Source organism: Clupea harengus, chromosome 21 (genome assembly GCF_900700415.2).
Source record: "Clupea harengus chromosome 21, Ch_v2.0.2, whole genome shotgun sequence".
Lineage (NCBI taxonomy): Eukaryota > Metazoa > Chordata > Actinopteri > Clupeiformes > Clupeidae > Clupea > Clupea harengus.
Genome location: NC_045172.1, coordinates 3,209,593 through 3,223,582, shown reverse-complemented (window position 1 = coordinate 3,223,582; position 13,990 = coordinate 3,209,593). Strand labels below are relative to the sequence as shown.

General features: G+C 40.5%; 2 protein-coding genes across 2 annotated transcripts; one reads left to right on the top strand and one right to left on the bottom strand.

The window, feature by feature from the left end:
* Positions 1–2,284: 2,284 nt before the first annotated feature.
* On the top strand, positions 2,285–11,282 carry ace2 (angiotensin I converting enzyme 2). Its single transcript, XM_031558926.1, has 18 exons — positions 2,285–2,687; positions 2,945–3,103; positions 3,338–3,431; positions 3,725–3,868; positions 4,305–4,417; positions 4,838–4,943; positions 5,191–5,288; positions 5,483–5,655; positions 5,888–6,114; positions 6,530–6,674; positions 6,992–7,090; positions 7,232–7,354; positions 7,548–7,726; positions 7,847–7,905; positions 8,538–8,638; positions 9,040–9,156; positions 10,104–10,298; positions 10,830–11,282. Exons 1-18 carry the CDS (start codon positions 2,481–2,483, stop codon positions 10,954–10,956), a joined length of 2,466 nt encoding a protein of 821 aa, XP_031414786.1. The 5' UTR covers positions 2,285–2,480; the 3' UTR covers positions 10,957–11,282.
* Positions 11,071–13,932, bottom strand: LOC105893267. The gene is made up of 7 exons (XM_031559159.2): positions 13,877–13,932; positions 13,626–13,741; positions 13,319–13,415; positions 12,773–13,118; positions 12,507–12,629; positions 12,246–12,391; positions 11,071–11,665 (listed from the first exon to the last, which is right to left on the bottom strand). The coding sequence occupies exons 1-7, from the start codon at positions 13,886–13,888 to the stop codon at positions 11,444–11,446; spliced, it is 1,062 nt and encodes a 353-aa protein (XP_031415019.1). The 5' UTR covers positions 13,889–13,932; the 3' UTR covers positions 11,071–11,443.
* Positions 13,933–13,990: the final 58 nt, after the last annotated feature.

The following is a 13,990-nucleotide window of genomic DNA, read 5'->3' as shown; positions in this document are numbered from 1 at the left end:
GTGCATTTCATGTTGGGTCTTGCACAGGTCTCAGTGACTTTCCAGACCGGATGTTTCTCAGAAAAGCATCTCAACCATACAGGATGCTGTGGTTTCTGTAACTGGGACAGGTACCAGGGTGAAATATTTTTTTTTACCCTTCAGTTCACTTGGTGAGTTTTGCCCAGAGCTACCACTCGTAAACTGACGTGCAAATGTGTGTATGTGACCACAAAGAGTTTAGAGGCTATGCAGCTGCCTGATGTAGTTTACAACTACATGCAGAGTCTGTTTCATTGCAGCGGAAACATCCGTGGTATCCGTGGTGACAGCAGAGTGGTTTGATTTTTATGTGAAAGAGAAAGGGTCTCGCGTCCTCAGAGTATTTACTGTATAAACAAAACTAAAATCTAATGCACATTTGTATACATCCTAATTGTAGGACAATAAGATCATATTCAAGTAACTGGCCCCAGTAAAAATCAAAGCTTTGTCTGTTCACTTCTTGGGAAGTGTGTTATCAAGAATGAGAAGAAAGGAAAAGCGAGTAGCAGTTCTCTGGAACCAGCCATCTGGTCAATACCGGATACTGAGATAAGTGACATTAGATCTAGACAGCCATGCTCAGAGTCATGAGAAGATATGTTCATGGGTGTGACATGTTCAGATGAATAAGAACAACTTTAGAGAATTTAATTGAACAAACATGAAACTTCCTGTTACATTTCTCTGCATTTCCTGTTGGTATTTGCTAATCTCTCTAATTCTTTATAATTTAGTGAGAGTAATAATAAAGTAACAACCACATTAAGTCATGATGTGTCTGTTCATGTATGTTGACACTTTTGGAAGGACCTGAGTCTCCTGAAGTGCTCTGGTGAGTGATAAGCAAGCCTTAAATCTAACTACACTGGTTTTGTGGTCATAATGTTTATTGAGAACATAGTGTAGTATGATAACTATCTTGTGTGATTCATAAACATAAGTCAGTCTCCTTTGGTTATTTTGTCCCTATACAAATACACATTCTGGAAACCATCAAAACGTGTCTCATTGCCATATTAAGGCCCACACCCTCTAGCAGTGACCTTCAGTTTAGCGTTATCAAATGCATTTCATCTTAATCTAGAATGTTCCAGACCTATTCAATTGGATCTAATAAACTAATTAAGATATTACAAGCCTATTGAAGAATATTATTGCCTTTACTTTTATTCTCCCTTTATTATCCTTTTTATTATTCCACCCATATTGGAGGATAATGGAGGATAAAGAGAGAAAAGAAAACAATTGCGTTAATGTAATCCTCATAAACAATACCATTCATTTGAGCTACACCTGTCGCATCAGGAATATAACATACTTTTGAAAGTTGTTTCTAATTGTTTTCCCACCTTTGCCATTGATTATGACCACTCTCAAGCAACTATTAAATGTGTTAGGCTTACTGGTATTTGTTCAGCAAAATGAAAAAATGACAGAACAACTCAAAAATAGAGCCAATAAACCACAGATTTGAACAGTGCCGCCCAGTGGCCTGGAGCTGTAAAATGAGGCTGAAGGTGATGAACTGTGGCAGCCCCAATAATGAATCGTGTGAACTCGTGCCAGCTTGTGAAGTGGTAGGGGGTGGGTGGGGGATTAAGTAGGTGGTTGGGGCGTATTAACTACTACATCACACTTTCCCATTGAATCATCAGTCTCCAGTTCCAAACAAACCCAACCAAAAAGTGTGCACTGGTTGGAAATACCCTGACTCACGTAACAGAGTGGAAATATGTGGCTGAAGAAAACATTTTGTTTGTTGGAAAACCACCAAACCTACACTACAACTGTGCTGTGTGACACTCAACCCCAAAGGAGAATGGGAATAAGAATTGAAACAAATTAACATAAATATAGCAGGGAGAAAACTGTTAGTCCCCTGGGCACATTACCAACCTCTCTTCTCTTCTCAACATTTCAAGAAGAATATTGTAAGTGTAACATAAAAGGCTGCATCACTGCTGTGTGAATTGTCAACAAGTCAAGATGTGGGCCAGGCTGTCAGAGCTACCTTGCAGCATGGAAGCAAGGACATAGAATCTGCTATCTTAAGATTGTAATTACGACACACTTTTATGATTTTATGATCCTTTATATGGTCCCCTGTGTGCAGAGATTCCATTCCTGTACAAAGCCAGCACAACTCTAGAATTGTTTTGACATTTTTCTGAATACCATATATCACAGGTTTACCGGCTCTTAAGCCAAACACTGGCCGTGCTGAGGTTTGGGTTTCAAGTTGTTGTAAGCAGCCAGGCTCCATAGACAGGATATACAAAAAGCCATACCAGTGTGTGTCCGATAAGGAAGGTACTCTCTAGGAGAGTATTCTCCATTCACACAGAGGGCTGTGTCTTTATGACTGAATGTGACTTTGGCCAAGGGGTCAAAGTGGTGGAGGGCTACTGATAAAACCACTGACTGGGAACACTGCCTCCCTCACTATACGCGTGTGGATGTGTCTCAGTAGGATGTCTGTGAGGTGGCTGTTGGTTTTGGCCGTGGCCGGTGTGGCCGGTGTGGCGGCCCAGTCTGAACTTGAGCAGAGGGCCGCCGCGTTCCTGGAGAGATTCGATGTGAAGGCCACGGAGCTGATGTACCAGTACTCACTGGCCTCCTGGGAGTACAACACAAATATCACAGATGAGAACTCACAGAAGCTGGTGAGTGTGGATGGCGTCTGATAGTCATGACACTGACATGGCAGGGCGGAATTTAAACAGGGGGGGATTGGGATTCCTCCTGGCGGTAGGGATGGGTGCTTCAAGCTCAGAGTCATTGATATTCACACTAAATTCACTAAATATTCTATTCTATAGATATTCACTAAATACTCTATGTCTTTTTTACTCTTTTTTTTACTAAATGGAACCCAGTTCTATACCTGTATGCCATACTCAAATGTTGTCTTTGTCTTCAGTCTGAACAGGGGGCGATCTGGGGTGCTTATTACAGTACGGTCTCAGAGGAGGCTCAGACCTTCGCCATCGATCAGATCAATGATCTGGAGATTAAACTGCAGCTCATGACACTTCAAGACAAAGGGTCCGGAGCGCTGGATGCAGACAAGGGAGCTCACGTGAGTTCAGTGTAATGTCATATGTGTGAGTCTTAAGGGCTGGAATTAGCATTAGCACTGGTCCAGATGACAAAAAGCATAAAACCTTTCACTGATATTTCAGTTCCGGTTATCTGACTGTTGTTCAAGCAAATACTGTATGTAGTCTGCAAAAGATATGAAGTACATGACTTTTCCCATTTCTCATGACTATTAAGTATAAGACTTCTTTATTTTCGTTTTGCTTTCTCACAGCTGAGCAAGGTGATGAGTGAGATGAGCACCCTCTACAGCACAGCGACAGTGTGCAAAGTGGACGACCCCTTCGACTGCCAGACTTTAGAGCCAGGTAAACACAGCTCTGGTGATTATGACTGTTGGTGGATCCTGTTCAAAGGTCAGGATGAATGTTGTGTGTTTATCAGGTGTGCCTGGTAATAAGGAAGAAATAAGTACCATCATGTGTTATAGGGTTAGTTAACCTTTTTCTCAGCACGGTTTGCCATAGGTCAACACATTAGAAAGCCTACACTACAGTATACTGCAAGGCATAGATAATGCCTTCCTGAGGCCCAGATGATCTGTGCTGAAAGCCTACATTGGGAGGAATACTTGCTGAACATCAGTGACATTTTGGCACAGGTCTGGAGCACGTGATGGCCAACAGCAGAGACTACTATGAGCGACTGCACGTGTGGGAGGGCTGGAGAGTGGAGGTGGGCAAGAAGATGAGGCCCCTGTATGAGGACTACGCTGACCTGAAGAACGAGGCCGCCCAACTCAACGGTACCAGCTAGCTGAGTCAGCTGAGTTCAGCCATAAAGACAGATAGAGACACTAATTCCCGTTTCACCATGGCCGAAATGATTCATTACTGTACCTAAGCCCAGTCTTTAAAGGTGAAAGTGGTGAAATAGTGAATGTTGTTCTCCAAAGAACAGACTCCACTGAAAATAACAGATATCTACACTGAAGTATAAACAAATGTACATATAGGTATATATACTGTATAAACATTATGTTCATGCAGACTGGTTAAAAAAATCACTGACACCAAAACAGTACCACACCAGAGTTTAAATGGATAGATGGATTTAATCTTATCTGCATTTGTGACTATGACACATGACTAAGTAGGCCTATATCTAGAAACTGTATTCACCGTTATACTCAATGTGGTCTTAAAGCATGGAACATAATATTGCCTTTGACCTTATCAAAGGTTTCCAGGACTATGGCGATTACTGGAGATGGAACTATGAAACCATTGAGGATGGCAAGTATGGATATACTCGGGACGAGCTCATGGATGATGTCCGTCGAATTTACAAAGAGGTTGGTGCTATGGATATTTTTAGTAGAGGAATAAAGACGAAGTAAAGAAAATCATTATTGCAAATGTTCATGTGCTAGGACTTTCAATCTCTTTTCAGAGGGGATCTACATTTAGATTGCCAAACTATTCTCACCCTGCTTAAACCGATTTCCTCTCTGTTTATAGATCTTACCCTTGTACACTGAACTGATCTCCTCTCGGTTCTAGATCTTACCCTTATACACTGAACTGATCTCCACTCTGTTCTAGATCTTACCCTTGTACACTGAACTGATCTCCTCTCTGTTTATAGATCCTACCCTTGTACACTGAACTGATCTCCTCTCTGTTCTAGATCTTACCCATGTACACTGAACTGATCTCCTCTCTGTTTATAGATCTTACCCTTGTACACTGAACTGATCTCCTCTCTGTTCTAGATCTTACCCTTGTACACTGAACTGCACGCATACGTGAGATCCAGACTCCAACAGACCTACCCTGGCCATATCAGCTCAGAGGGAGGACTCCCCGCGCATCTTCTGGGTAAGTGTTGAGTAAAACAGGTCCAGTACAAGTGCAGCTGCAGTGTTGAATTTAACTCTAGATCTAAATGTTTATCATTTACAGTGTTGAATTTAACTATCTATCTAAATGTTTGTCATTTACACCAGTTACATCAGCCAACAATACATATTCATCAACTTTTGATGGACCACAGTTTTACAAAACACATCATTTTACAAAACACATCATCGCAACAGCTGATTTACAAAATATGGTGAACTTCCAGGTGATATGTGGGGAAGGTTTTGGACAAATTTGTACCCCCTCTCTGTCCCTTACCCTGGGAAAGAGGATATTGATGTCAGTGATGCTATGGTTAAGCAGGTAATACACTTCAACTTACAGTATGTGTAACATTCAGTGCCAATTAAAGGTTTTTATCATCTAACTACTGCATCTCCCTCTCTGATCGGTGGGATTTGGTAATATGACGTTTGTTGGAGGTGGGGGTGTGGGGTGGTGGAATGAATCATCCGTGTCCTTGACTCTTTTTCTCTGGTTGTGTCTTGAATGTCCAGGGATGGACTGTTGACAGGATGTTCAAAGAGGCGGAGACATTTTTCATGTCAGTTAAACTTTACAAAATGTTTGACAACTTCTGGAACGACTCAATGCGTGTAAGACCAGAGGATGGTCGAAGGGTGGTGTGCCACCCCACAGCATGGGACATGGGCAATCGAAAGGACTTCAGGTGCAGTTTTGTTCTCCCTGTGCTGAATGAACATGTGGTTTATACATTGTGCTGCATTTTTGACCTAGCTCTTATTTCTGCTTTAACATTACCCACATCCTCCCATACCTCTTCTCCTTTTTTTCTTTACCTCTACTCATATTTCTTCTTTTGTTCCCTCTCTATCTCACCTCCATCTTCCCTTTTGTCACCTCTTATCTCATCTTTTGTCTTCTATCTATTGTTCTTGCAGAATCAAAATGTGCAGCAAAGTGAACATGGATGACTTCCTGACTGTCCACCATGAGATGGGCCACAACCAATACCAGATGGCCTACCGTAACCTCTCTTATCCCCTGCGTGACGGTGCCAATGAAGGTTTCCATGAGGCAGTGGGAGAGATAATGTCACTGTCTGCAGCAACCCCATCACACCTGAAGGCCTTAGGCCTTCTGCTTCCAGACTTCAAAGAGGACAACGGTTAAGTACAAGATAATTTATGATGAATTCTGGTGATATATATAACAGCCCTTCTAAGACTCTAAGACCTTGAGAAGTAAGCAGACCTAAAAAAAATTGACTTTTTTCTTAGTCAAACGTCAACTCAAGTCTTAAGAAAATCCCCATCTCTCATGTACTAATTCTTCCCATAAGCCCTATTGCTTTCACCACAAAACTAACATTGCTCTTCAGAATTTTTCTGCTAAATTAGACCACACTATCAAACCTCTTTTTCTTTCTTTACCTCTCTCTTTCCCTCTCCCTCTCCCTCTCCCTCTCTCTCTCAATTTCAATGTGATGGTTCCCTTTTGAGTTCCGTTGTGTATGCACGTCACACCATCACAGTATGAAATTAAATATCACATCTAAAGAGTAATTGTTTTTGCTTCTGTAGAGACCGAGATCAACTTCTTGATGAAGCAGGCCCTGACCATTGTAGCCACATTGCCTTTTACCTACATGCTGGAGGAGTGGAGATGGCAGGTGTTCCAAGGGATAGTCCCAAAAGAAGAGTGGATGCTACAGTGGTGGAGGATGAAGTGAGTCGTCTTTCTCCCCATTTCTCTCTGAATACGACACACAGATATTCACATAGGTTCCATTCTTATTCCATTGACTTACATGTTTCTTGCATTCAATATAAAACAGTTTGGTGACTCAGAGTGCATTTGATATATACAGTGATTTACTGGGTGAATGTTTTGATTGCCTCACAAGCTGTTGTGTGCGTGAAACAGAAATCTACACGGTCAAATAGTCAGAGCCCAGGATGTCCTTGATTGCTCACCGTGTCTGACATTCACATGGGTTGATTCTCTGTGATAACGTGACCTTCTCTACTCTGTCCATCTCACAGGAGAGAAATGGTTGGTGTTGTTGAGCCTATTCCCAGGGATGAGTCATACTGTGATCCTCCAGCTTTGTTCCACGTCTCTGGAGACTACTCCTTCATCCGGTGAAGTAGAAGTTGTTCACGAGGGATTACACAAGAATGGGGGAAATGCATAAATAAAGTTGTTTGGATGCTAACAGTGTTTAGATGCTAACAGTGTTTGGATGCTAACAGTGTTCATGATCTTGATTTCCTGTAAGTTAGATACTTCACCAGGACCATATATCAGTTCCAGTTCCAGGCTGCTCTTTGCAAAGCTGCAGGACACGATGGGCCTTTATTTAAGTGTGACATCACTAATTCAACTGAGGCAGGCGACAAACTTAGGTACTTACGTAGGATATGACCCAGATCTTAATTTGCCATTTTTGTAGAATTCCTTTTTGTCTCAATATCATAATCAATTAGTTCAAAAGAGAGCATTGTGAAATTATTGAATTATCAGAGGGAAAATAATACCAGTACAAATACACACACATGGAAAAAGCAGTGCCCTTCACCAAACTGAACTTGCTTAAAGGGCTATGCTGGAGCTGGGGAGATCCAAGTCTTGGACCAGAGCTTTGGAACAAGTTTCTGGAGAAACCAGAATGAATTCCCAGCCCCTTCTGGACTACTTCAAAGACCTCTATGAGTGGCTCAAGAAAGATAATGATGTTAACAACAGAAAACGAGGATGGGACCACAACATTGACCCCTGTGAGTGCAAGGTTTGACCCGTACTGATTAACACATGGGAAATACTTACAGCGTTTTCTGGACACTACTGAGCTTTTGAAACAAAAACGAGGACTAACAATTATCCTCCTGACTTTCCAGATTCTGAGAATGCCTTCAAAGTGAGATTGAGTTTGAAAACTGCTTTGGGGGACCAGGCTGTAAGTCAACAATGCTGAGTTCAATTTACACGAAAAAACACATCACTAGCTCTATGTATTGACACCACTAATAAAAACACATCACTAGCTCTATGTATTGACACCACTAATAAAAACACATCACTAGCTCTATGTATTGACACCACTAATAAAAACACAACACTAGCTCTATGTATTGACACTGCTAATAAAAACACATCACTAGCTCTATGTATTGACACCAATAATAAAAACACATCACTAGCTCTATGTATTGACACCACTAATAAAAACACAACACTAGCTCTATGTATTGACACTGCTAATAAAAACACATCACTAGCTCTATGTATTGACACCACTAATAAAAACACATCACTAGCTCTATGTATTGACACCACTAATAAAAACACATCACTAGCTCTATGTATTGACACCACTAATAAAAACACATCACTAGCTCTATGTATTGACACCACTAATAAAAACACATCACTAGCTCTATGTATTGACACCACTAATAAAAACACATCACTAGCTCTATGTATTGACACCACTAATAAAAACACATCACTAGCTCTATGTATTGACACCACTAATAAAAACACATCACTAGCTCTATGTATTGACACCACTAATGACTTGCTCCCCAGTATGCCTGGAACGCAGATGAGATGTTCTTTTTTAAGACTACGATGGCCTATGCAATGAGACGGTACTACTCAGAGGAGAAGGGCGAGTTGCTCAAGTTTGTGTGAGTATTTCAAATTTACATTCAAACTGCAAAATGACGTCAGGAAGATACCATTGTGTTCTTAATCCAGATCAGTACAAAGCATTTTAGTCATTTTACCTCTCAATTAAAAAGCAGTATTCACAGGTGTTGTCAGTTGAAAGCCAGCTATTGAACTGATACCTTACAAGTCTCATCAATGGTATTTTCCTATAAGGAAGTGGCTTATTCCACATCCTATACAAAACACTTCTGCTTTTTCCATCTTTGAAAATGGTTGTCACAAGCAAGACCACAGAAGTACCGGTTTGCCTTGCTTTCATTTAGCTTTAAATGAAAGTATCAAGTAAAAATGTTGTTTTTGATCAATTATTGCAGTTGTTTCCAGGCTGACAACCTTACTGCCTCTTTGTAATGTTCAGGTCAGACAACGTGCACACATATAAAGAGACACAGAGAGTGTCTTTCTACTTTGTTGTGACGCATCCCACTGACTCAGCTAAGATCATTCAGAAATCTGAGGTGGAGGCTGCTATACGGTGAGATTACACACACACTCAGCTTTACAGTCTATAGCCACTCACCCAACACATTCATTTAGACGCCACAACCACAACGGGAGAAAACACGAGAAAACTTCTATATTCTCACATGCGTCAGTGGCCAACCCACAAAATGACTTGAGTAGGTTCACCTCATCAGTGGGAAGTGGAGCAATAACAGTGCTAAAAAAAGAGCAGCAAATCTTTCTAAAACCAACAGAGTAACAACTTCAAAAGGCATCATAGAGGTTTTTGTCAAAGACCAGCAACCTGAGTAGCTAACAGCCAACAGACTTGACTTACAAACATAGCTTGCTAACTAATGTATTTCCCCGTAGAGAAAAAAAAAATAGAAACCATCACAGATATTCTAACGCTTTCCACTACAAATAGCCTACTATAACCAGCTAGAGCATGTTGGGACACATTCCATTAGGATTTAACCGTTTGGATAGGCTCCCATTACATTCCCATTCATTGAAAATCTAAATTGTATCCACTAGATTTATGGACATTACCAACAGAGACCATTATTCCATGCTCCTATTATAACCACTCAAATGTCTGTGATGTTTTTAGCAGGGCTGACAGTATATTTGGTGTATATTTTGGCATACGCTGCGAAAGCTGTTCTTACATTTGTATGGGGTTTCTGACTCAGAGCACCAAACTTGTAAGTGAATAGCCTGGGCCACTGGAGGGAAGGATGGGTGTGAACATCTCCCCTTCACATGACCACAGGCCATCCCTATCCCTAAACCATCAATGAATTTGAAGATGTTATACAACCCTTAAAAAGGTTTTTTCAAAACGACACACTATGTTGCATTTGTGAAAGGATTTGCAAATCTCCAAATGTCCATTGAGCCTGGGTTTATATAATGGTGTGATCTTCCCTGATACTTATTCATGTCATGTGATGTCCCCCTGGTCTTCTCTTCCAGCCTGTCCAGAGGTCGCTTCAACAGCGCCTTCCAGCTTAGCGATGACACCCTTGAGTTTGAGGGTCTCCTGGCCACACTGGCCCCTCCAGCAGAGCAGCCTTTTACGGTCTGGCTGGTGGTGTTTGGGGTGGTCATGGGTGTGTCGGTCCTACTGGGCATTTACCTCATCACCATGGGCATTGTGGACAGGCGAAGGTAAGTGTTGTACTTTTTGTGCTTTTCACAATTTACCACAGTGAAACATGGGGCTATATTAACGAAATTGAGCAGGTTTTGGTCAGATATAATAGTCATACTGCTGTTATTCTGGAGAAACTGTTCACATGTTGCAGTGGTTCCTGTTCAATAGACCAGTCTCGTGTGCATTATTACTTACATAATATCGAAACTCAGATCTACTGAGAACGTATCTTTCTAACAAAGCATGGATGGTCATTTGCATACATTCTGAGCGTCAGTGGTTGGTAACTGAGTATAACATCTCACACCCAAAGACTTATGCTGTTGTAAGCGTTCAGGTTTAGTTCAATTCAGTGGACCAAAGATGATAAAGACTTCTCATATACATACACACTGTTACAGCACATCACATAACATCAAGAGTAATGATATACTGCAGATGAACTCTAAGCAGTCAGTCTAGCATCTTTCAAATATGCAAATAAAGCATCAAATGTACAAATTACAAAATTGAAATGGCATGTATGTGTTATCTGTTTCATCTAGGAAATCTAAGCGGGCAGAAGAGGAAAACCCGGTTACTAACCCCTATGACAATACAGATGAATATGCAGATGGAATCTCAAATAAAGGATTTGAGAGAGACAGCCATGATCAACAAACAGTAATGTGACTTAATTGATGACCAGTTTGTGTAGTGTTTGGTCATTCTAGACTGTTTGAATAGAAACACAATTAATGGGAGAAACTTAAGACAAAGACAGACAAGGACAAGAGAAGATGAAAAGACAGTAATATACTCGTTTATTTGTTTTTATTTGATCAGATGCACAGTCTAACATTACTGATATAATTGAAACAATGGAGTCATGGAGAAACTAAGTAATATGTTTATATCCTTGAAGGTGTGCTATGTCAGAAGATGTGGTATTTGAAATGATTATGTAACACTATGTAACATTATTAATGTCAGATATAAATAAAAGACCATGCTTTCAACACGGTATGAAGTTTATTCCTGTTTCCGACAGCTGACTTAATTCCTAAAAGAACATGTATTGTTGAAAGTGAGATGATAGTATTAATGTATACAATGGCAGTTACATGCAAATGGCCTATAACCTTGTTTTTATATTAAATGGTTGTGCGTCTTTTTTCAACTACTTAGAAATGGTATGGATAAAAAAGTACAGTGAATCCTTTTCTTGTATTTGGTCACGTTTTTTTACATACACTTTGGATGAGAGAGCATGAAGAAACCTGCCCTCACAGCTTGCGGACTCGAAAAGATGCCCTTTGCTCTGGTCTTCCTTCATGTAGAAGACGAATGACAATTTCTCCTTATCGTTCTTAGAGATGAACTTCAGGTCTTTCTGGCATGACTGTGGGGAAAGAATTTCATACAGTAATACTGAGGCTGCAAGGCGTTATGGGTCATAGATATATGGTATGAGTCCTCAAACCAGTGTACCGTATACAGTATAAAAAACATTCACAAAGGCTTATTTTTATTAGCATTAGAGGTCATAATTAATTAAGGCTTAATTTGTAAACTTTGATGCAAAGAAGACATAAATCTGTCAGCTGACAGCACATTTTGTCGATATAAGGTTGTCATGATCCTTTCCTGTGACAGCTGATCACTGACCATGACATAATAGTGATAATATGCCAGCTCTGAGCTAAACTGAAAATGTAAACATTATGTAAACACAGGCTTTTACAGGTGTTGTTTCAGCATAACATCACAGTAAAAAATGAAAACTATTTAAATCAATGTTTATGAAAGGTTGGAATCCTTTATATATGTTTTTGTAAGTCAATGTCAGCTGTTACAAGGGGTTCATACAAGCATAATATAATTGTATAATAATTCCCTGAAGTAAGAAAACTGCCTATTACATAACAAAAAGAACATCATTCTGTCATTTGCAGATGTATGTTTTTGATTATATGACTCACCATGACACTCAAAGTCACATCATCGCCAGTTCTGGAACATTTTAGGAACTTGTCAGAATCCGTAAACTTCAAGACAACTGGCATTCCTTTACTTTCACCTATACCATCCATTTGATCTGACTCGTAATAGTAAATTGTCATTTTTGCTGAGAAGGCAAAGCAAATTATGGATATGATATGTAATTACATTTATCAGATGAAAATATATCAAGAAATGTCCACAAATCCTGAAAATACATTGTTAATATGGTTGGTACCTACCTCGTGTTTCCTTCAAACAGGCCGTGTTTGCCTTGTGAGTTAGAAACATTTGACTTCTGTAGTCATTGATAGCCATGTTTTCTTTCTCGATGTCTATTTGGAAATCAGAGGGCTCCTGAGACACTGAAAAAAAATGATTCACAAATCCTTTATGACTCCAAACGCAACAAGAGGTAGTCGTGAATATATAAAAAAAAGACAACAAAATATGTTTGTGAGTTCATCTAAACCAGGACTTGTTAAACTAGCAATGCAAATATTCTCACCTTCAACCCTTTCTGACACGAACACAATGTCGTCAAGAGTGCAGTCTGTGGTGCCACAGTCCTTGCAGGTCTCCCCGTGTAGACAGCCCCGGCCTCTCACCACAGCCACCGTAGTGCCCACCATCTTGACTAGCAGAACAGTCTCCAGCTCACAGTCATCATCTCCCTGGAGATCTTCATCTCCCTGGAGATCTTCATCTTCCTGACAACAGACCTGCAGGTTTGGGTCAGTCACCATGTTCATGGAGATCGTCAGGACAGTCTCCTCTTTGTAGAACGGACAGAAGCCCCCTGTTTTCTCTGGAGCCTCCTCAGGGTCACCCCTTACCCCAGGGTGGTGGACTGCCTGTGATGATAGAAGGAACTTAATATACAGCCAGAGTAAAGCCACCTGTCTTGTTTTAAAGAAAGTGTATTAATTACAGTCCCAGAACATAACACCTTATTTTAGCAAGTCAGGTTACCAGGTATAGTCTGGATTGTAACATGTGAAGGTGACCTGTGAGATGGTGAGTGTTAGTTAGATAGTTTGAGAACTGAACTCACCAGCATAGGACTGCCTTTAGACAACAGGTCTGCAAACATCTCTGGGGATAAATCCCCCATGTCGAATCCATTCATCTTCAAGAGTTGATCTCCTGTTCTAGGTGAGCAGCATTCAAGATGCCATTAATGCACTGCGACTGAGACATTTCAATCACGTAAACATTTTACATACGTATATTGTCACACTGTTTTCATGTGATGTGCATGACAGCATCAGCAAATACAGTAAATATAATATAGAACAAATACAGTAAGAATGTTTGCAGAATGAGGTATGCAAGAGTATTGTGAACAATAGAAAGTAAACCTCATGAAAAATCTTGTTTTGTCTTTCCCGTCCTTAAAAACGGTGTCCACTTCATAGTGATGCTTCCCATCTTTGACTCTATGAAGTATGCCTACGCCACCGGTCACTGGTGTGTTCTTAAAAACACAGACAAACAACAACAATCAGATCAGAGAACCCGTATAAACAACATCACACAATGGTAGTATAACAGTACAGAGAGCTTCTAGATAACTCAAAAGTGCACAGAGACGAAGTCAGATATACCTTACCTTCTGTTCCATGTTACCTCAAACACTGCCTGTTCAAAAGTGTCCTCCTTACAACAAATAACATAGCTTCTATCTATTTTGTGTGCGCGTGTGTGTGTATGGGCGGGAGGGAGG

Bases quoted from the DNA above. Each gene is read 5' to 3' on its own strand.
- ace2 (XM_031558926.1), top strand. From the start codon at position 2,481: ATGTGTCTCAGTAGGATGTCTGTGAGGTGGCTGTTGGTTTTGGCCGTG. The intron at 2,688-2,944 runs GTGAGTGTGGAT...CTTTGTCTTCAG, and splicing joins ATGAGAACTCACAGAAGCTG to TCTGAACAGGGGGCGATCTG. The intron at 6,115-6,529 runs GTTAAGTACAAG...TTGCTTCTGTAG, and splicing joins AGACTTCAAAGAGGACAACG to AGACCGAGATCAACTTCTTG.
- LOC105893267 (XM_031559159.2), bottom strand. The intron at 13,416-13,625 runs GTTTACTTTCTA...CTGCTCACCTAG, and splicing joins AAAACAAGATTTTTCATGAG to AACAGGAGATCAACTCTTGA. The intron at 13,119-13,318 runs GTGAGTTCAGTT...CTATCATCACAG, and splicing joins CTAAAGGCAGTCCTATGCTG to GCAGTCCACCACCCTGGGGT.